This window comes from Gallinula chloropus (genome assembly GCF_964237585.1).
Source record: "Gallinula chloropus genome assembly, chromosome: 9".
NCBI classification, from domain to species: domain Eukaryota; kingdom Metazoa; phylum Chordata; class Aves; order Gruiformes; family Rallidae; genus Gallinula; species Gallinula chloropus.
The window spans coordinates 5,227,560-5,250,562 of record NC_140094.1 but is presented as its reverse complement, the minus strand read 5'-3'; the positions used below and the strand labels follow the sequence as shown (position 1 = coordinate 5,250,562).

Genomic DNA, 23,003 nt, shown 5'->3' with positions numbered 1-23,003 from the left:
AAGGTGAAATGTGTTGCACAAATAAGAAGGAAATATGAAGTGTAAGAGAGATCCTAGTCACTAACCCAGAAAACACTAGGAAGGCACTAAATATGATGGTTTATTTCTAGTGGCTAGCTGCAGAGCATGAAAAGGGACAGAAAATATCCACAAGAATCGGGCCTGAAACACATCAGTGAACGAGCAGAATGTATTCAGCTTCTCTCAGAGGTGACTTGATAGTGATTTACAGGGAACTTCACAGGTAAAGCTGCTAAGAACCATTCCCTTCAGTTCCAGAAGGGCACAGAGATACTGGGATTTCAGATAAGGCCAGGAGAAAAGGAGCAATCTAACAGTTATGCCCTGGAAGAACACACTAAGGGTTTTTCCTTCGCTGTAATTTTCCAATCAGGTTCTAAATAGGATGAGGGCTGGCTGCAGGGACTGAGCACTAGTGGTAGGTGGTTGTTGAGAGCGGGCACAGCTTGCAATCACGGGCACACGCAGAGTAATTCCCAGGTGGGATCTACACGAATCCCATACGTGCTTGCAAATGAATTAGATCACAAAGAGCTGCTTCAACAGAAACAGAAATAATAACTGCTCTGAGTCTGGAGAGGAGAAACAACCTAACTGAATAAAACTGACAGGGAAGAGAGACCCTGGCCAGCACCTCGAGTCTCAGAGGGATGCAGACCACAGGTTTGTAATCATTCTCTTGCTGGAGCTGAAGGTACAAATCCCAGCATGGGGAATCTGTGGCTATCTCACACAACTGCAAGGTCAGGATGGGGATGGGAGGTGCCATGCTGAGTTCAAGGCAGACAGGCATAAAAGCTGCCTTACAACATTTGCTTTCTTGATACCAGAGTGTAGCAAACCCGGGCTGAGGGGTAGGAGGAGGAGGAACAGCAGCTGTTGTCAGCGCAGCTTTCCGAACAGCTCAATACCAGCAGCAGCTCCGTGCTTCCATCATTACACCTCATCTCACTCTTCTCATTCCATCTCACCTGTCTTTGGCTTCTGATTTGCTTGTCTGTGCTTGAACAGCCTGCAACTTCCAGCGCTGCCCTCAATTCAAATGAGAAGCCATAGGGATGTTAATCAGAGCCCCACGGGTGGATGGAGGGGACTGATGTTTTCATAACTGAGCTCTGGATGGCACAGAAAGAGCTGAACAACAGGCTCTGGTTTCCTCAGCACAGCACTAACTCAAGAACACATGAGCCTTTTCCAAACCCACATTCTATTGCCTGGAAAATGGTTTGATCAAAGCTTCTGAAATGATGAAATAGTTCCAGCACAAATCTTGGAATCAGTTTTATTTTTTTCTTGTTAGTTTTTAAAACAGCCCATTGGAAATGTACATTACACTGTCCTGTTTTCCTGAGCCCAGCCTGAATCTATCAACTGCACCATTAGATCAAATTTGTCTTTTCTGTTTTGCCAAGAAAGTCTTGATTTTCTCCTCCGGAGCATTAAAAGAAATGACTGTAAATCACAGAATCAGAAAATCCCAGAATCACAGGGGTTGGGAGGGACCTCCAGAGCTCATCGGGTCCAACCCCCTGCCAGAGCAGCTCCCCAGCTCATATTGCACAGGTTGGGGTCCAGACAGGTTTGAGAGGTGGGCATGTGCAATCCGCATGAAGTTCAACAAGGCCAAGTGCAGGGTCCTGCACATGGGTCAGGGCAATCCCAAGCACAGCTCCAGGATGGGCAGAGAATGGACAGAGAGCAGCCCTGAGGAGAAGGGCTTGGGGGTATTTGGGGATGAGAAGCTCAACATGACCAGCAATGCACACCTGCAGCCCAGAAAGCCTCCCGTGTCCCGGGCTGCATCCCCAACAGTGGGACCAGCAGGGCAAGGGAGGGGATTTTGCTGTGCTCCACTCTGGGGAGACTCCCCAGCAGTGCTGCCTCCAGCCTGGGTGTCTCCATGGAGCTGTTGGAGCAAGTCCTGAGGAGCCCGTAAAGAGGGCTAAGACAGGCTGAGAGAGTTGGGATTGTTCAGCCTGAAGAAGCCAGTGGAGAAACCTCCAAGCCCCTTCCAGTCCCTAAAGGGGCTCCAGGAAAGCAGCTGTTGACAAGGGCAGGAAGAGACAGCAAAAGGGGGAAAGGCTTTCAGCTGCAGGAGGGCAGACAGAGAGGAGATGGGAGGCAGAAATCCTTTCTGGGGAGGGTGAGGAGGCCCTGGCACAGGTTGTCAGCTGAAGCTGTGGATGCCCCTGGCCAGGAGCTAGAGGAGAGTGGTCAGTTAGAGGATGTAAGTCTAAAAGATATCCATGGCACAGCTGTTGGGTTTGTTCTCTTTGTGCAGCTCCTGCTACTGTCTGATTATTTATTTGCATATACAAAAATAAGTATCACCAATGGAGTGCTCCACAAACTCCCTCTTCTCACTGCAACAACAGGTTTAAATGCAGAGGGGGAAGGAAGATGTTTGGAGCCTGGAAGATGTTTAGAGCCTAGAAGATGTTTATAGCAAAGCTACTGGTGCTTTGGAGTGGGACATGTAAAATTATGGAAACTGAGCAAATAGATGTTGCTCCCTTAATAAAGAATTGCAAAGTCAGATTTTCCTCAACTGTAGATAGCACACAAAAGACCAGGGAGAAAGGCTGATGTGATTTCATGAAAGGAGCCAGCACTCAACAATAATTCTTCTATCAAATAATCAAAATTAGCCTTCTGCTGTTAAAATTCTGCACAGACACAGGGGAAATTAGCTGCGACTTTCTGTTCATTTCTCTTTGCAGTCTGTCTAAACCCACTAGCTGCAGTTGAAGAATTCAGGTCACTAAATTGCTTTCTGAATTTGCATGTATTTGAAATAATCTCACTTTATTAAGCTGGCTTATGCCCTGGCCTGCTGTCAAAGTGGCTGCCCCCTGCCATATGGTTACTTCTTTCAGGTCTTCACTTCTTATTATTCATACAGAATCACAAACTCACAGAATCACAGGGGTTGGAAGGGACCTCAAGAGCTCATGGGGTCCAATCCCCTGCCAGAGCAGCTCCCCAGCTCATATTGCACAGGTCGGTGTCCAGACGGGGCTGGAATATCTCCAGAGATGGAGACTCCACACCCCCTGGGCAGCCTGTCCCAGGGCTCCCTCACCCTCACTGGGGAAAAGTTCTGCCCCAGGTTGGTGTGGAACTCCCTATGCTCCAACTTGCAGCCATTGCCCCTTGTCCTGTCCCCACAGACACTGAAAAGGGGCTGGCCATTCCCCCCTGCATCCCATCCTTAAGATACTGATAAACATTAATAAGGTCCCCCTTTGTCTTCTCCTCTCCAGGCTGAACAGCCCCAGCTCACTCAGCCTTTCCTCACAGGGGAGATGCTCCAGGCCCTTCATCATCTCTGTAGCCTCCTCTGGACTCTCTCCAGGAGATCCCTGGCTTTTTTATCCCAGGGAGCCCAGCACTGGACACAACACTCCAGGTGGGGCCTGACCAGGGCAGAGTAGAGGGGGAGGATCCCCTCCTGTGACCTGTTGGCCACACTCCTCCTGATGCCCCCAGGATCCCATTGTGTCTCTCAGCCCCCAGGGCAGACCAGGTATTAACCACCCTGCTTGGGTCACTGGTTGCAGCACAGGGCTCACAGCAGCTTTGCCCTCCCTTGCCTATGGGTTACTCGTGTCCTCAGCCGGTCTCCTGTGGTAATCCAGCAGGCAAAGAAACCCTGGCTGAACTCCATAACCACAGCTGCTTCACTGCCCCCAGGGAACTTTTCTGCACTGGGACTATACTGGTTGGAAGGTCTCACTGCACCAGCTCTTGCTGCTGTGTCACAGTTGATGTATACAGTGAAATTCACTGGAACAGAGCTTTCCAAATAGCTCAACTCCCAATATTTGTGCTCTTGTCCTGTCCCCATCTGCCTTTCTGCAATGGGAGTTAACCCACATCAAACTGTGTTAACTGCCCTGAAACAGAAGGTTTCTGCCCTGAACTGAGGTACCTCTTGGCAGCGTAGCAAAACCCACTGGATCAACTCTAAAAGCATCCCCAGAGGAGTTTGGTGCCCTTCACTGCAGGAAAGCCACATACCACATCGAAAGGGGAGTAAATGTCACCAGTGTGGAGCCCATTATTATACTGGGTAGCTGAATCTCTTTTCTTACCACCCTAACAAACAGTAATAAGTTCAAAAATTTAAGAAGGGACAATTCCATATCTTTCCAAGAGGAGGTCTTCCCTCCCTGTACAGCTCAGGCCTACCACTGATTGTTTCTCCACTCCCATAACCCCAATAATCATCTTCCAGAATACGTGACATCTCTTAACAGGCAGAACACAACCTTGAACTGGGCCAAACTGATGTAGGTCAAATGATGCACCATGAACACTGTTACCTGATGAATCTCATGGGGGGTGAACAAAATATAAATGAAGCTCTTCCAGACTTTATGGCTATGCCCATCACATGAAGCTTTGCTCTATATATCATAGAATCATAAAATCCCAGACTGGTCTCGGTTGGAAGGGACCCCAAAGATCATAGAACTCCAAACCCCTGCCACAGGCAGGGACACCAACCTCCAGGCCTGGAGCTACACAAGGTTGCCCAGGGCCCCATCCAACCTGGCCTTGAACACCCCCAGGGATGGGGCACCCACCCCCTCTCTGGGAAGCCCCTTCCAGCCCCTCACCACTCTCTCTGGAAAGAACTTTCCCCGATACATAATTTAACCCTTCCTTCCTTTAGCTTTAATCCATCCCCCTTGTCCTGCCATTATCTACCCTTTTAAAAAGTTGATTCCCTTCCTGTTTCTCTGCTCCCTTCAGGGATGGGAAGGCTGCAATGAGGTCCCCCCACAGCCTTCTCTTCTCCAGGCTGAACCAGCCCAGCTCCCTCAGCCTCTCTCCGTAGGGGAGCTGCTCCAGCCCTCTGAGCATCTCCGTGGCTCCTCTGCCCCCTCTCCAACAGTCCCACATCTTTCCTGTACTGGGGCCCCAGCTCTGGACACAGGACTCCAGCTGGGGCCTCCCCAGGGCAGAGTAGAGAGTGACAATCCCCTCCTTGTCCCTGCTGCCACCCCTAATAAAACTGAATTTATAGAGCCATCTAGAGCAAACTGTTTATGAACATCCATGAATGGGTGTCAGACCTGTGTAATTCTGCAGTGCCTGTGCTGCCTGAAGCATGGTGTCCTGGCTGTTTCTTACCACAGGAGAATGAAGCCAAAAACCTGCTTCTCAAGTGGCAGAAGGGCTTGTGTCTGGAGCCAAAACTCCTGTGCTCAATTCCCAGCATCCTGCTGTTGCTGACAGCTGTGACAGGGACAGATTCTGGAAGAGTCTGGACATTCTGGCAGTGTTTTTCTGTCAGATGTGTGCCTCACTGTGTGGTCTGGTGGCAGACAGCTACTGGACTGCCTTCAAGGCAGGGAAAGTCCCTTGAGCCTAGAGGTGTGGTTGTTAAGCAGGCCCTACTTCGTGCCATTAAAGAGGGGGGTGGAAATGACTTTAAAAGCTGTTGGAATGGCAAAATGTTATTTGAACAGATGCTTTACTTTGATGCAGATCCCAAAGAGCTGTGGATGTGGCTTTCTAAACATAAAGGAATGGGTAATTTGTGGGAACCACAGAGATGGAGCACAAATATATTGTATCTCCTACAGCTCCTACAACTCCCCCAACTCTCTTGCTTACGCTTCATGTCTCCCAGCTAGCCAAACATCCATCTGTGGTACTCCTGACTCCTACCTAGAAGATTAAACTTCCCAGCAAGGATGATATGGGTCAGGATAAACTGATGTGACCAAAGACAAAGACAGGTCTCCTGAGATCTCATCACCAGTCCTCACTCTCCCTTCTACTGGGATCTCTTAGGCTTTGTCTTCCTTCTCAAGTTGCATGGGAAATGGCACTTCAGATGCAGGTTAACAGGGCTGCCAGTTCACCTTCATTAAGATGAAGTAATCTACATTCCCTCATGGCTGGCAAGTTGCTGATATATGTCCTTAGGCTAAACAGAAAGCACTCTGAGGCTGGGCCTGCACTTCCCAAGAAAAAGAAATTGAAATATTGGCTTCCTGCTGAAGTTCAGGCTCCCATCTGCTCTAGATAGCGTCCCTGGGGTGTGATTCACCAGGCCACTCCAGGTAGCCACCTTAGGAGAACACGAATCACACTCCAAATGCCTTTTTCTCTCTGCTGGGATTCAGATCTCCACACTGTACTGCTGGAAACGGTGTGAGAGGATTTCAAGTCAGAGGAATACACACAGTGGTATCTGCACTTAATTCCCCATAAAGAGTTCCACATCTGGGTTATTCAGGTGATCCCAGAGGACACCAGACAGAAGAACCGGTGTTCTGTCTTGTCAGCCTCCAGTACCCTCACCTGCCCAGGCATTCCACCTCCTCAAAAGGCCAGGCAGAGTTCTAGGTGACTGTGAAACAAAGCTTTCTCCCAAAGCTCACACACTCCAGCATCGTACTCCTGGGCCACAGGAATCTGTATCTTTGTCACTTGTGTTTGTGTCAGCAGCCTCAAAGCAGCAGCACATATATCTGTGTGTATCTCTGCATCCATCTCCTCATGACCAAATCTGCTTGCTCATCTCACGTGTGCACCTTTTGGGGGGTTATTCACCTGCAGACAGTAAACAAATTTGGGACTACAATGTGCACAGGGTGTGAGGTTTGTGCTGAGTGCCAACTGGTTTGTTTATAGGCATTTCGGTCTGTTCCAGTTATCCCTGTGATCTCAGGTGGCAGCTAAGGAGGGTTCAGAGACCAAGCTCCAGCTTCATTAGTATTATTTTCCCTGTGCAAGAGATGAGGAACTGAGGCACGGAGCAAACATGACAAGGACAAAGGGGGAATCTGTGGCAGAGCTTGGCAGAGATCCCAGACCTTCTCATCCGCAGCTCACCTGGCGGAAGGCAGGCCAGCCCTGCCTCTGAGGCAGCAGATCCCGGAGGATTAGTCATGACCGAGACAGGCAGGGTTGCAAACCCAACATGATTCCAACTGCAGGAGCAGGATCACAAGCTGGCAAATAGGGTGCCCAGTCAAAAGGTTTGACAATACCTATTTTGGGGGCTTGTTTATATGACAAAGCTTTTAAAACTTCTTCCTCTCTAATATCTTGAACAGAGACACTTGTACTGCAGCAACGTGATGTAATGATATTTAGAGACCAGTATTATGTTGACTTAGTTTTTCTTGGGCTTTTGAGCATCTGCAGTGCTTGGAGGAAATGTGAGGTCCTGGAGCGAGTCCAGAGAAGGGCAACCAGGCTGGGGAAGGGGCTGGAGGGCAAATCCTCTGAGGAGCGGCCGAGGGAGCTGGGGGTGTTCAGCCTGGAGAAGAGGAGGCTGAGGGGAGACCTTCTCCCCACCTCCACTGCCCTGCCAGGAGGGTGCAGAGAGGTGGGCGATGGTCTCTTCAGCCAGGGGACAGGAGATGGGACAAGGGGCAATGGGCTCAAGCTGCCCCAGGGCAGGGTCAGAGCAGATGGGAGGGAAAAGTTCTTCCCTGGCAGAGTTGTGGGGCTGTGGCACAGGCTGCCCAGGGAGGGGCTGAGTCATCTTCCCTGGGTGTGTTTAACAGATGGGGAGATGAGGTGCTCAGGGATCTGGTTTAGCTTGAGATGGGAATGGTTGGACTTGATGATCTTAAAGGTCTTTTCCAACCCGGTGATTCTGTGATTCCATGAAAACATTTGCAACTGGTGTTTGAAATGTGTTTGAAATGTATGCATTTCAAACTAGGTGGTGAAAAAATTCCCCATGAAGATAAAAAAAACTAACTCCCTCTGGATTGAAGTATGGCTTCAGCTCTCCCCAGTGCCCTGGATACGGATGGGAAGCGACCTTATAACGGACTCTTGTGGTATTTATTACAGAGTGATGAGCAATGGAAAAGAATTGCATCCCCCAATATTTTTGGAATGCATCAGTGAATTTTGATTGGACAATATTCATGACCCATATAGTACTTACTTTCAATGAACATTTGAGTGGTTGTGTTTTACAAGTGCAAATACTTGTGAAAATCTAATTTTCAGCTTGGCTGGTCACTGCAAGCCAGTTCCAAAGCCAGTTTCAGAGCCAGTCAGGAAGGGAATGACACGACTTATGTAACCAAGTGACACATCACAAACCAGGACGATTCACAAATGCTTGTCAGAACAAGAATTACTCACTGGAGAAATGAACAAATCATTTCAACACAGAAAATACTACAAAGAATTTTAGAGCTTGGTCAAGAGCAAGAGGGAGATTTAATCAGTGATAAAATAATCATTAATCAGTGATCAGCCTAATTTCCTCCAGTCTCAAACTTCAGGCGCTGAGCCCATGGAGAATTTTGTGTGATGTTCTCCAGGTTGAGAGGCACTGTAGAGTCTGAGGTTGCTCAGAGAGCAGAGCTGAGCAGGGACACAAATCTTTGTAGAATCCCAGCCCCAGTCAATTCACAGGGACTAATCCCTTCCAGACTTTAAATGGCTCTGTGAGTCCAAAACACCCAAGGAACTTCTTCCCCCACCAGCGTGGCACAGGCAGGATGCCAGTATCACTCCCCATTAACAACAGAGGTTAGAAGGCACCATCACCACATTCTTTGCCAAGAGATTGATGTCGCTGACAGCTGCCTGGGGGGCTCTGCCCTTCGTGCTGCTGCACTGCCCAGCTACCAGCAGGAAGCGATGGGCACACAGAGATCAGGGTGCATCTGTCCCTCTCCTTCCCCTCTGCCTGGCCACAGGCTTTCAAACTGCATTTGTTCTGCAGAGTGAATGCCTCATCGCACCTCCAGTCAACCAGTGTCACTCCTGCTGCTTCAAGGGATGAGGTCTTATGTTCTCATCCTATCTCCCTACTACCTAGACAAGCTTAGACCATGTTTTCCAAATCCTCCATATAGCAGGTAATCCTGCAAACATCTCTCCAGTCACTGTGACTGGAGGATTTTTCTCCCTGTTCTCTCAATTCCTCACTGCACAAGGGGGAATACTGGTACCAGAAGAGTGATAGAGCCCTCTGAATCATTTCATGTACCCAGTGAGGCATGGGCATCTCAAGGACACGTTCTCATCTGGGTAGAAGGGAACGCACTACTGACTTGGAAAGCAGCTCCCATTTGCTTCCACCGTGTGTCCTGACCCTGAGCTGAACATTACCAGGAACCAAACAGTTACACAGCTACTGCACTGCTTTTTCTGGGTGGTGTGTGGTTCAGGTTCAGGAGGAAGGTGAAGAGATGCCTTTTTTATACAGACAGGAATCTCCCTGGGATCTGCCAGTTTCAGATGGGTGTGTGTAACCCCCTTTGGCTCTCCTGGGGAACTCCAGCCAAAGAGTGTTGGGCATGACAAGGATTGGAAAGTGCTCTGAAGATACTATCTTCCAACAGTAGAGGATGTAAAAGTTGGGAGAACAGGCTGCTCTCAAGACTGATTGATTGCCAGGGAGACAGGGGCAGCTATAGGATGTTCAATATACGACTCCAAAGGTCTCTGCCTTTTACATGGCACAGGGACTGATGTTGTCTCAGGGCAGCAGAATGGCAAAGGGAGGGGAGGGCAATACCAGAGCTCTGCACCAAAGGGCTTGTTATTCCACTTGGTCTGTGTCACTTTCTGACCTATGTTGACATTTTGCAGCTGTGTGTGGAAGGGAATTTCTCCTGGGGGAAGAAGCATGTGAGGCTCTTTATGCTGGTTCAGAATTATCCATGAATTTCAGTTAGGTGTGCAGGAAGCGACAGGGAGCACAGGACACCCAGCCCACCTGTACACACAGTCACAGAGAGCATCAGCCCAGGAAGCTGAGTGGCTTTGAGCACCTAAAGCCAAAGTTGCCTGAGATGAAGCCAGGCTGGCCCACGCCTGGTTATGCCTGATGTTACATTTTCTTTGCCATTTGTTCAGTTAAATAACCCAAGTGATGGGACTATTGCCACTTACACTAGGGCCTCATTAGCATGGGCTTTGCCAAACTCTACATATTTAGCTCATAACCTTTTCCTCAGGGGTCACACTTTCTGATTTGAAGCAGGTAATGAGATGCACAGAATACAATGTTCCTGGTATGAAAAGCCCCAGAGGCACTGCACCCCTTGCTGGGACGCCAGCTTATTCCCTACCTCCCTCACCCCGTTATCCTCCTCGCCTTCTGCATTGTACTCAGACCTGCACTGACCTTTTCCATTCTGAAAAGCAATGAAAATGCATGCAGTTTTAAGAGATGTATAATAAGAAGCCAAAGAAGTTAGACTGAGACTCTGAAATGCTCGGTCCTCAGCCCTGCAAAGGCTTCTTGCATGACCTTGCATAAATCACTGACTCTCTCTGTGTCAGTCGTGACCAGGGGATGTTATCCTGGTCTTCTCTACCTAGACAAGGGTGTTTGCAGCACAGGTCATGTCTCCCACAGGACAGGAGTGCATCCTGGGATGGGTGACTATGAGCTCTTATAATCCAGTAACACTCCTTGGTTAACTCTGTTTCCTTTGGGCAGGGGGAGGCTAGGGGTTTTATCAGTTCTGTATTTACACCTTCTAAGCTAAAATTCAAACCCCAGCGAATTCACCAGCTTGGCCCTGATGGCCTCAGATTGCAGACCTCAGTTCTGCACAAAGGCCTCCTGGAAACGACTGGAGGCAGAAGCTGGCAGAAATGTGCATGTGTGGGAGAGAAGGATGTGGATTTAACTGCGAATCGGGCTCCTTGTAGGAGCAGTAGTCAAGCAAGGAGAGACAGGCTGGAATCTGTTCACAACTCCAGCAAAGGAACCAAGGCCCAAGCCCGGAGACAGGGTACCAGGGCAGCAGGTAGTGGGAAGGAGACGCTCACACATTCTACTCACCGATCCTGTCCAGCCTGTCGAGAGCCACGGTTTCAAAAGCTCGCCGCATCATGGGATACTCCTCCAGCACCTCGTTGAAGTTGTCCACCGAGAGGGAGTAGAGGCGGCAGTAGGTGTCGGCCCGCACGCTGGCTGTGCGCCGGCCCCGCGTCAGCAGGCAGATTTCTGGAACGACAGACCCAGCCTGAGAACAGGGGGACAGACACCACCACCCCTAGACCTGGTGCTCACAGGCAGTCCTGCAAGCCACCCAGGCTCCTCTCTAGCCAGACTCTACCTGCTCAGACCATGAACAGTGGTAACTTTCTGGAGATGCAGCAACATTTCACAGGGGGCTCAGTTGTGGCAGCTGCTACACACAGTCACACCTCAGGGATTCCACTGATCTAATCAGCCAGACAAGTTTTATTACAGTGGATTATCAAAGATACCACTTGTGCATTCAGACTGGAGAAGCTGTCTCTCTCCAGCTCCTCATGGGCACTGGGATCAGAAGGTCAAGCCGTGCTCTCATTGAAGCTAATTCTCTCTCTAGGTTTGTAGGAAAGGTTCTGTGCTGACCTGTGGCCTTGGTGCCTGGCAGTAATTTTGATCCCCACACCCAGAACATTTCTCACCTCAGAAGTTTTCCAAGTTCTTTGTAGATGTGCCACAAGCTTATGGATTGTCAGGGAAAGCCAAGTAATTAGCCCCTAACAACTCCTGGTGTATTTACGCTGCAGTCATTTACTCCTAGGAGGATGCTCAGCTTGTTACAGAACAGAAAGCCCTTGACCCTACCATAAATGCAGCATTACTACAAGGTTACAAGTGCATTATTAGGCTGCTTTCCTACAGAAATGAGGCCTACGGGACCGTGCTGGCTGTGGGTGTGTATATGGTGTGTAATACACATTGAGTGTCACCGGCAGCTCCATGAAGTCTGTCAGTCAAGGTATCCCCTCTCCAGCACTGTAACTCCAGCTCCCAGCAAACTGAACTGACTTGGTAAGGACATGCAAAATCCATGTAGTCCAGGTGGGTGCAGACAGGTTGTTTCACAGGAACTAAGAGTTTAAGAAGAGGCCAGGAAAAACATGACAGTGACTTTTTAATAGAGAAAAACCCTTATAGAAGGGAAGGAAAGGCTGGTTTCATTCTGCCCCCTCTCAGTAGGCATTCAGTGCTTGTACTGAAACATGCATCTACCAAAGGACTGTGTCTTGGGCTGTCAGTGAGGTCTCTATGGGGCTCTGACAGAAAGGGTGTCTCTGTGTTACTTTGAACAGTGACCCCCTAAATCTTCTCTTATTGTGTTTCCTGGCCTCATACTAGTTTCACTGTTCCAGAGCCCTGCTGCTCATACATTACTGCTGCCTGCCCACCTTCATGACATTTTGCTGAGCCACAGGCTGGGGAGATGATGGACTATGTCTTTTCCCCATGTTCACACAGTACCTTGGATGATAGATGCCAGACAGCAGGACTAGGCAGCACTATAAATGTGCCTGGAGAACTCAGAATGCTCTATTTTTTCCCTTAGGCTCTGAGCCTCACAGATCTGTCCGTTTGCTTGGGGCCAAAAGAAATGAACTGGCGAGAATTAAGCTTTCCTTCTCCATCTTGTTCTCATTTATCATTCAGACTCCTGCACTGCCCATGAGTCCCAGTCACCTCCCATTACACCACTTACTATATGGGAAGCTGCAAGACAGGTAAGATGAACAGAGACAGAGGGTGGAGGAGGAGTCTGGTGACCAATGGCATCCTGGCTTGTATCAGAGATAGTGTGGCCAGTAGGTCTGGGGAGGGGATTGTGCCCCTGGACTGGGCATTGGTGAGGCTGCACCTCGAGTGCTGGGTCCAGTTCTGGGCTCCTCACCATCAGAAGGACATTGAGGTCCTGGAGTGAGTCCAGAGAAGGGCAACCAGGCTGGGGAAGGGGCTGGAGGGCAAATCCTCTGAGGAGTGGCTGAGGGAGCTGGGGATGTTCAGCCTGGAGAAGAGGAGGCTGAGGGGAGACCTTCTCCCCACCTCCACTGACCTGCCAGGAGGGTGCAGAGAGGTGGGCGATGGTCTCTTCAGCCAGGGGACAGGAGATGGGACAAGGGGCAATGGGCTCAAGCTGCCCCAGGGCAGGGTCAGAGCAGATGGGAGGGAAAAGTTCTTCCCTGGCAGAGTTGTGGGGCTGTGGCACAGGCTGCCCAGGGAGGGGCTGAGTCACCTTCCCTGGGTGTGTTTAACAGATGAGGAGATGAGGTGCTCAGGGATCTGGTTTAGCTTGGGATGGGAATGGTTGGACTTGATGATCTTAAAAGCCTTTTCCAACCTGGAGATTCTGTGATTCTGTGTATCAGTCCCACATGCTGCCAGCCCTGTGTGGGTGTGGCTGTGCAAGGGTGACAGGCTAACACGCACCTCCAAAGTAGGAGCCATCTGCCAGCTTGGTCTCCTTGTTGCCTTTGGTGAGGACGCTCACCACCCCGTGCTGGATGAAGTACATCTTCTTGCCAATGGTGCCCTCCCGGATGATGTAGTCGCCGGGCTGGAACACCTCAAACCGCAGCTTGGTCAGCATGGAGGTCACAAAGTTGGGGTCTGCGTTGGCAAAGAGGGGCATGGAGGCCACCAGCTTCCGGCAGTTGAAGTTGATGATTTCCTGAACCACGATGTGATGCAGAAGAGAGAAAGAGAGAGAACAGGGAGGGAAGAGGAAAGGTGGGACAAGGAGCAGAAAAGACACACCCATATGTTTAGTCAACATGTAATAACCCATGAAGATCCCCCACTTGATGTGTACATTGCACAGTGTGGGGGGAAAAAATGCTGTTCCTTTTGACTGTCTCCCCCAGTGCAGGCTGGAATGGGGTCTGGGTGCTCAGAACACTCAGTAGTGCAAGCTGGAGCTGACAACCTGACACCATGCTTCACTGCTTGTGTTCATACACTTCCTCTCCACGCAGGGACAACCTCCCCAGCCTCCCAAATACACACAATCTACCTCTTCCATCAGGAAGCCCTGAACTGTGGGAGAATGACACAGCACTGGTGAAATGCTGTATGGAAAAGCTCCTAGCTGGGAGAATGTTTTAACTCACCTTGGCAGCCCCACATTCTCTGCTGCCCTTGCTTGTCAATGAGATGTTAAACAGTGCAAATGTGCCAAGGTGCTCAGAGAAAGAATTATCCTGGGCAGATGGGGACAGTGTCAGGAGAGGGGAGGGAGAGGTGCCCACCAGTCACTGAAGCATGGGCTGGATCATCAACCTCCACTGAAGAAAACCCAATTCAGCTGTTCAGCTGTCACAGAGCAGACAGGGACTGTGCCTCCTCCTGTGCCTTGGTGTCACTCGGAGGGTATGACAGCACTTCCCACTGCACACGAGTTGCTCTGCGCCGTGTCAGCTCAGACTCAGCAGCAGAAAGTGACACTGAGTAACCCACCTCAGCACATTACTGGGGGGAGGAAGAGAGAAGGAAAAGTGGTTTTGGTGTGGGCAGGACTCTACTGGAGGCTTGTACTAGGGAGAGCCTGCATCACTAGGCTTCAGCTAGGGAAGGGGGCTTTCAGTAAAGACTCCTTTGAGTGTGAAGGCTCCTCCTTCAATTCTACAGGCTGGTATAGCTGATGGATGGGGCACAGATGAGGTCAGCACACTATCAGAGGTTTATATAAATACATAATACATATATAATTAATGCTAGGGAGCACGAGGTGGGAGCTTACTGAGATGCCATGCCAGGAAGCAGTGCATGTTTGTGTGGGGAGGGAAAGGGGCTTGCAGGAGTCTGAGGTCATAGCAAGGCACTTCCAGAGCCAGAGTTCTTTGGGGAAGTGGATGCCATTGCCATGGCCTCAAAGGTGCCAAGATGAACCTACTTGCACGCTGAGTGGGTGGCAATGCCTGTATACTGCAGCTCCCACTGCTTTTAGGTCAGACATCACTTGTGCTGCCACAACTAACAGACCCAGGCAAGAGTCCTGCAAAGGCCAAAAGCTTGTGCTTCTGCAGGGCATGAGGCTAGAGTACACACACAGGCAGTGCCAGTGGGAAAGCTGGCCTCCCACCATCCCCATCAGCTGATGGCATCTCTGCAAAGCACTGGGACAGAACAAACCAGGAACTCCACAGCTGCCAAAGCCGACAGGAACATGCATGGCCCATTCACTGCCCTCTGCTCACCTCTCGGAGGGGTTCGCTCAGCTCTCCCAGGATGCTCTCCTCATCAAACATCTTGCCCTGGTAGCGGTGCTCGTAGTAATCGTGGATGCGCTGCCGCATGTCCGCGGGGAGCTTGTGGAAGGACATATACTGTTCCACTTGTTTGTACTGCCCAGGGGAGAGAAGAAGAGAAGGAGTTACCAAGCCATGCAGCAAACAGTGCCTGTTCACAGACAAACACAGGCTAGACCATGCCCATACCTGCATCCTTCACGCCAAGCCAGGCCCTGGCAGATAAACCTGGTGCAGGAGAGAGCAACTGTCTGAACACATGGGGAGTCTGCAAACACCTTTGTTACATTCCCCAAACAGCTGGCCCTTGTTTTAACCTTTAAGCTTATCCTCAGCCAGTGACACTGTGAAGACAACTCCTCATTCCCAGGATGCTGAGCAGCCCATCTGCCTCCTCTCCCCATCACACACAGCAAAAGCTGGGAGTGGAGATGAGTAAGAAGTCCTCAGCTGGGAATGTCCTCTCAGGAAATAGTGCTGAGTGAAGACAGACCAAACCCCCCGCAGAACGAGAGCAAGAAAATAACCTCCAGAGAAGGTTCCTCCACAGCACACAGCAGAATGGCAGCCAGGCTGTATGACCTGGCAGCTGGGCTCTGACCAGTAAGTGATGTGCAGCACCCTGAGGCACCAGCCAAGAGCAGAAACCCACTGCCCTGGGGGCTGTACAGAGTAGCAGAGCACAGTATTGCCTCGGATGTTCATACTCACACACTGCAGGACACACAGAGACAGAAATCCAAGTCATTTGGTTGAAGCTGCAGTACCCGTGACCTGCTTTTCCTCTCCTGTGTTCCTGTCTGCCCTGCTATGACAGCACCTTTGCTTTCCCACCTAGGGCTGCTCAGGTCCCAGTTTACTTCCCCCCTTGGCTGGATCCCTCTGGCCCCATGCACCTGTGCTGTCTAACCAGCATCTTCTCTAATGATTTGCATTTCCACCATGTCACTTTGAGGGGAATACAAGGGCACACTCTGACTGGTGTCAGAGCAGAATTTGGGGATGAATGGTGCTTTCTGTGAATAAATGACACTTTCTCAAGGGCACAGGGCTGTAAATGGGTCCACTTGCCTTGAAGGTGCTGCAGGGAGAAGGTGTGTGCATTGCTACGGTCATACTCCCTCCCTTTGTACTGGCACACAGTACAGAATACAATTCTGTCAAAAGGCCAACAGAACCCTTTTGCCATCCCTCTTTCCCCTCTTCTCCCCAATAAATGTGTCCCTGAATGTCCCTTTGCTGCAGCTTGTGCTGAAGAGCCTAATTACCAAACTTCTGCTCATTACAGACCTCCCCTGCACACCCCAGCGTTGCTCTGCTCTCAGTACAGTCTGTGCTGGCACTGCCTTGCATGCTAACAACTTGATCTGCACCAGAGAGGAGAAGGAATTACTCTAAGAAGCCAAGGTGGCAGAGGGGACACTCGGGGTTTCCTGGCATTTCCAGAGCTTTTTGTCTGTAGCTAGCAGCAGAGGAGCTGCCTCTAAATATTCATGATCGCTACAGCACCATCAAAGTCAAGCGAGTCACCACCTCCCTGCTGGGAGCCAGGCAGAGAACTGGCACTGGGATGGCTGAAGCTCTGTGGAGACTGGCAGGGCTGTGCCAGGTGGCACTAAGCTGGGTGCTGCACCCAGCGCCATGGGGAAGGCAGCGGGAGCACAAACCAGCATCTCATGTGGACAGCTCACTGGTCTGAGCCCGTCAGGAATTTTACAGGTTATGCTCTTAAGTGCAAAAAGTTGAAGGGCTGGGCTCAGGTGCCTACAAACAGAGATGTCTCCTGCCACTGGAGATGCACCGCAGCGCTTGAGACATCCAAGGGACCTGGCAAACCGGACACGGGACACGCAGGATGCTCCCTGTGGAAAGTCATTGGGTACCAGCTTTTGCTGACTCAATTTTCTTGAATTTATCCTAAATCAACAAACAGGTCTCCTAGTTTTAATGCTGTATTTTTGTTCAATAAATGATTTGCCAAAAAGTATCACCTTAACTCTCAGTTTCAGCCCAATGTCTTGAACTGGACCACTGACCCCTGTCACAAGATGCCTCTCATCGCCTGCTGCCAGCCACCTGCCTGCTACTCCTCTTCTTTCTATCCTAAGCACTTGCTATCAATCTTTACCTGACCTTTGCTTCTTGAGAAAAATAACCCCACCTTCTCAGAGTCACAAGTGCAGGTTGGATGGGGCGACTCAGACTCTTCACTTATTCACCACTGTACATGGATGTAGTGCTCTGTAACAAAGAGCAGTAAATTACTGCTCTGCAAAGTCCCTAGGGATTCTCCTACAATCCCTGTCCCTAGATAAAGCTCAGAGTAAAAACAGGGCAAATTTACTTCACTGGAGCGAAAGCTCCTACTGCTGAGCACAAATTAAAAGCATCCTTACAGAAGAAAATCATAAGTAAGAAACCACAATTCTCTGTTACATTTAAAAAGAGCTGCACATCTTAGATCTTTTGTCTTTGCTAGTGGCACACCACCTCAGCCACGCCAGCTGGAGAGTTTTGTGGGCTCTTAACTCTCCCTGGTGTAGAGATGGAGTCTGTAGAGGTGCTCAGGAAGGAAAGCGCCAGCCCCTTCTCTCTCTGTCTGAAAAAAGGAAGATTCAAGGGGAGGTTTTCCCCTTTCCTTAGGGCTGCTTGGCCAGCCTGCAGGCCATTGCTCTTGCAGTGTCAAGCATCTTTAGCCAGTAAACAAAAGGCCAGTAGAAAGCTGCATGAGGAAGGGCCTTTCAAAGTGCAGTGGGACAGACGTGTGTCTGCTCAGCTCTAGGAGAGATCTCCCCTGAGCTCACCAGCAGCACTCAGCGGTGGGACAAAGCAAAGGGGAAGGGTGATCGTGTGGTGGACATCCAGAGCAGAGTAAATGGGGGGGGAAAGACTTTGCCTGATAACCCTGAATTCACAGGTCTTCCTTTTTTAAGGAAGCCCCGATACTGTGCAGACCTGGCACTCTCTAAAGCCACTTGGTGCCCCCTTGCCCTGGCATCCCTCTGAGGTCCTTTCAGATGTGGCCAGGCCTCATCCAACAGCCCCCTTCTGCCTCCTTTCTCCCTTCCACTTGTCTGTTCAGTCTCCCTACTCGTCTCCATGTCCTCAGCCTGACCTGCGCTCAGAGGAACACACAGAGATTAGTGGTCTCTCCGAGTTCAACTAAAAAGACTCATTTAGGAATTATTTAAATCTCTCTGAAGACAATCGAGTCCATTTAAATCTTAACTCATTTTCTTAAGGCTGTTTTTCCTCAAATAAGCCCTTGAAGGAGGTATTAATATATCAAAAGGAAGCCATTTAGCTGAGTATTTTTCCTTCCATAACTGGCCACTTTCCCTAGTTGTCTCATCGCTCCCCTCCCCTTCTAACAAAGCACAGATAACTCACAGTCCAAAGGGAACTCAGTATTTTTAACCCTTTCCATGCCCTCAATCTCTATCATGAATCCTCCTCCTCTCTCTGGCAGTAATAAATCACTGACTGCAAAGGCCAAACTCCTAAATATAAAACCAATCCTGCATCTGAGAAGAGCTGCTCCCACCCCAGTCCTGGCACTGACACCTCTTTGACTCCTCCCCCTCCAAATCAGTACCTATTCAGACAGGGATTATGCTTTGGACAATCCTATTTCTGGGTTGCAAGACATCAACAGACCGAGTAGGGTCAATTATAAGCCTGATGAAACAGTTGTTTACTTCCTCCTGGCATCTGCTTTGCTGCAGTGGCCATGGCACAAGCCAGGGAACCCCACGGCAGGGGAACGATGCTCTTCAGCATCTTAGAGGCACTCAGCCCTAACCTCTAATCCTGTGGTAAGGTGGTGCAAGGATGAGTGGGTTATATACAACAGTGTACACCATGGCTAGAGAAACAGCTTGTTTTTCATGACTAAGTCCAGCCTGGGAAATGCCTCAGAGGTTTGAGAGGTCACATCCTAGCCTAAGTCAGTAGTCCTGCACAGGGAACTTCTGGATCTAGTCAATGAATCTTTGATTGTTCATTAAGCACTGTGAAACTCGTATCACAGGGTATATTGGAGATGTCACGTACTGGCACTGGAACCACGTCTTTGGAGGCGTGATGGGGAAAAAGAGATCAACATTATTTTCACCAGGAGAGCAGAGTCAGTGAGAGGAGGTAAAATCTGCCACCAGACAAAGGCCGGTGATGGGGAACAGGGAGCAGTGAGTCTGTGCAACTTGAAATCAGTATTGCAGGGAGCAGCCTTTTGCCAGGAGAGATGGCTCAGCAGGGAGGCTCAGCTCTTCGCATTATGATGTATTTATTTATTTATTTGCAGTTCAAGTGCCAAAATGAATTTCAAAACTGATAATGAAGCCTGAAATCCCACACTGGGATAGGCAGCACTGCTGAGGCAACAGCACTGTCCTTCCTGTGACCACACACACAGTACCTGTGCGTGCACATACTGCTCAGACCAGGCTGCCATCAGCATTGCTCAAAGAACAGAACTCTCTGTCTGGCTTCCACTCTCAGAAATAAGATGTTGCTACACCCACAGCATCTCTGGTACAGCAAACCAAGACAACTCCCCAACGTAAACGTGCTGACAGAAGGGAACCTACATGGCAGCTTTGCTTCTCCTTCTGTACAGATGTGCCCCAAAGGCACGGCAATGTTGCTGACACCCTCCTGCCCTCCTTTGTGTGAGCATGGAGAGGGTGCTGCAGGTACCCCAGGTACCCCTGCCCTTCAGCGCTGCCATACGCTCCACACTGGCACTGCCACCCGTGAGATGGACACGCTCACGTACCTGGGCACCGAGCTGCCTGCTTTCCATGCTCACTGGTCACTACTGCATGCACAGCTGGAGGACATGTTCTTCAAAGGAACCATTAGGTTTTCATTCATAAAATATTTCCATTTTGTAACTGACTCAGGATTCTTTCGTGAAAAGGATTAAATAACCGTAAACATTTGACTTTCTGCTTTTTTGGTGGAGCTGAACTGAACACATCGTTGTTCATGCTGCTCCAGAGCCTCCTGCTCACAGACACTCTGCTGAAGTTGAGGGGATGTGGCACCTGTAAAAGGAGAGCTGCCTTGCAGCACTGGGAGCACAGTCCTAAACCAGCCATCCTTGCCAAATCTGACTTGCCTGAAAGCACTTAGGGACTTCAAACTGGAGTCAAAAGGAGCCTCTAGGAGTCATCTGGTCCAAAGCCCCACCCAGCAGAGGGCCAGCCCACAAAAGGATGCAGCCTCCTTGGACCTACTATCACAGGTGGGTGGCATGCAGAGAAGGTGGGCATGGGGCACCCTTCACTATTCCAGCCATTCTTTAATGTGTTGGGGGCAGAGAGGGGAAGTTGGACCCCTTCTGTTAACTTAAGCTGCATCTAAACCTTGCTCCTTTCACTTGCTGACTCTGGACTGCAAACCAACCAGAAAACCCAGTCCCAGTTACAGGAAAAACTACCTGGAGGCGGTGCTGAGACACTGAGCCCAGCACATGAGAGGCCCTCACTTCCAGACACAATCAATGCAGCACATCATTTATAGGCCTTGTTATCAACCCCAAATACTTTGATTGGCAGTATCATGGGACATAATAGTTTTCAGGCCATCTCTTAACAGACTGAGGCAACACACAACTAGTGCAGTCACAACAGGATAAAGCCAGGCTCTTCAAACTTTTTCCAATTAGGAAATCTGATTAAATTTTGCATTTGATTAAATTTTCCAGACACCTTTAATTTCTAGAGTGCTGCGTGCTCCCTACTGTCTCCTTCACACACATTACTAGAGGAGTAAGAGAGCTCTGCAGCTTTCCTGAACTGAGATGTTAGCTCAGGAGGGGCCTTCTACAGCACCCCTTTGGACTCCAGCAATCTGGGAATGCCACCAGACAACCTACAGGCATCGGAGACTGATCATCTTGGGAATGGCACTTCAAATCCTGTCCAGAGTGGTAATGAAGGTGAAATCTCCTGCCTGACAGGTTTGTGGCAGGGTAGGTGTGGGAATGATGGCAGTCTTTGCCCAACTGCATGTTAAGAGAGCAGCTGACACTAGTTATCCTAATGCATCTGTGCTGTGTTGTCCCCAAGGCAGCACTGGCTAAGTCAGCCCTGGAGCCACAAGAATTAATACAGCTGCCGTACAGTGCTGCGCTTGGGTTAATTAGCTCTGCTTAAAGGAGGGGTGGAGGGGGCTAATCAGCAAGGGCATGTTGCCAAGCTAATGAGATTATACTGCATCCAGGACCCCAGCTAGGATCTCTGCACCGAATTCCCTGCACACATTCATTTGGAGGCAGTTCAGAACACCAAACCAGCCTGAAGCAAGGAGTAGCCAGGAAGGGTCGGGCTCCGCTCACCTGGAGTATGTCTCTGATGGTTTCAGGTGCTCTGAGGAAGAGGAGGAAGAATAAAACAGGCAGCCAGCAATGCAGCTCCTGGCCACACTCTCCTAGATTTCTTGACAAAAGCAGATTAGGGATACCCACTGCCAGGGTTTGGATCTCCATCTCAGCATTCAATAACCTTTGAAATATTTTCCTGATGTGAACTGGTCTAAATATTCTGAGGCTAAGCAAACTCTGGGCCCGCACAGCACCCTGCAGCAGCGAGTTCCACAGTTTAATTACATACCATTTGAAAAAAAACCAAATCACTTCTTAAACCTGCTGCCTCATAAGACTCTATCCTGCTGGTTTCAGAGAAAGGGCAAGGACTGACTAAGCCCAGAAGACAGACTCTCACCCTAGCAAACAGGCACAATGGCCATGCTTCACTTCCCCTCTACCAAACACTGGTGTGACACCTGCTTTGTCTCCAACAATGGGACGTTCCAGTTGTTGTCCTTCAACCTTTAAAATTACTACATTTCCCCCAATTACTCTAGGTTGGATTCAGGGCTGAGATGTTGAAAGTTGGACAGCAAAGTGGTTTTTTGCTTGAGTAGCTAGACCATGGGATAAAACTGTGACAAGAAAGGCTGTGCTGATGTTAAGCAGGGCTGTTTCAGGAAGTGAGAGGTAATATCATTAGTGCTTCTGTAGGATTTATAGTCACTCTCTCTTTACTGTTACCTGCCTGTCCCCATGCAACTGTGTTGCAGCAGGTGCTTCTGCAGAGTAACAGTGAGTGAATATGTGAGTATCTACCCAGTTTCAGAATGTATTTTAAGAACAAGAGTCACTTGGGGTTTATTAGATAATTCAGACAGCAGTGGTTGGTGAGGGAGGAGGAGCAAGGCCTGAATGCAGAGAGCAGCAGAGAATGCCAGCGTAGCAGAAAGATCTTGAGGAGAGATGAGGCTCTGGCTGGAGAGATTGTGGTTTAGGAGGCCCTGCAACGCTGACAGCAGCAGTTCCTACCTCTCACCAGCCATTCTTCCCTACGTACCTGCAAGGGTAACACGGGAGAGCTGAGCCTCCCCACAGGATGCCCATCACTGCTCGTGTCCTGCTGGGATGGCAAAGTGAAGCCCAGAGTCTCTCCCTGCCTTGTCCAAGGAGCAGGGCTGCAGTGAGCAGCACAGGCACCGCTCCCAAAAGCCTCAAGGTTACAGAGGCTGCTGGGGAGGAGAAGTGTGTGTCTGTGTGTGATGACTTGACAGAAATATTAACCCAGCTGAGCGTTAGGATTAGAGAAAGAAATTAATAGGGGAACCTGCAAAAAGCAGGAAAATAACATGCACATCAGTGGAGTTTATTCCTCTCTGGGCAGGTAACACTCTTCCTCTCTTATGAGTCACAGTTCCCACAGGTTGTGGGGTAATTTCACAGTCAACAATGAACTCAAATGTTAAGGCTTGAGCTGATCCAAGCACAGCTGAAAAGGGCCCTGTGCCTCTGCCCTTGCCCATGGACCTGCTCCACCAGCTCTGGCACTCACCAGACTCTACGCTAATTCCACCCACTAACCTGGCAGAAGACTGACCCAGAGGAAGAAATCAGCTCAGTAAAGGTCTGAGAAGTGTGAAAGGTGGTGCACAAGAGTGAGGCG

General features: G+C 49.8%; 1 protein-coding gene across 1 annotated transcript in view; it reads right to left on the bottom strand.

The window, feature by feature from the left end:
• The window catches only part of HCN4 (hyperpolarization activated cyclic nucleotide gated potassium channel 4), a gene marked incomplete at both ends in the record, with an annotated part of 105,338 nt that overhangs the window by 3,707 nt on the left and 78,628 nt on the right, over positions 1 to 23,003 (bottom strand). The window contains 3 exons of the mRNA XM_084268312.1: positions 10,814 to 10,978; positions 13,211 to 13,451; positions 14,977 to 15,123. Of these exons, the coding sequence (XP_084124438.1) occupies positions 10,814 to 10,978; positions 13,211 to 13,451; positions 14,977 to 15,123 (553 nt within the window). The remainder of the gene's footprint in view (positions 1 to 10,813; positions 10,979 to 13,210; positions 13,452 to 14,976; positions 15,124 to 23,003) is intronic.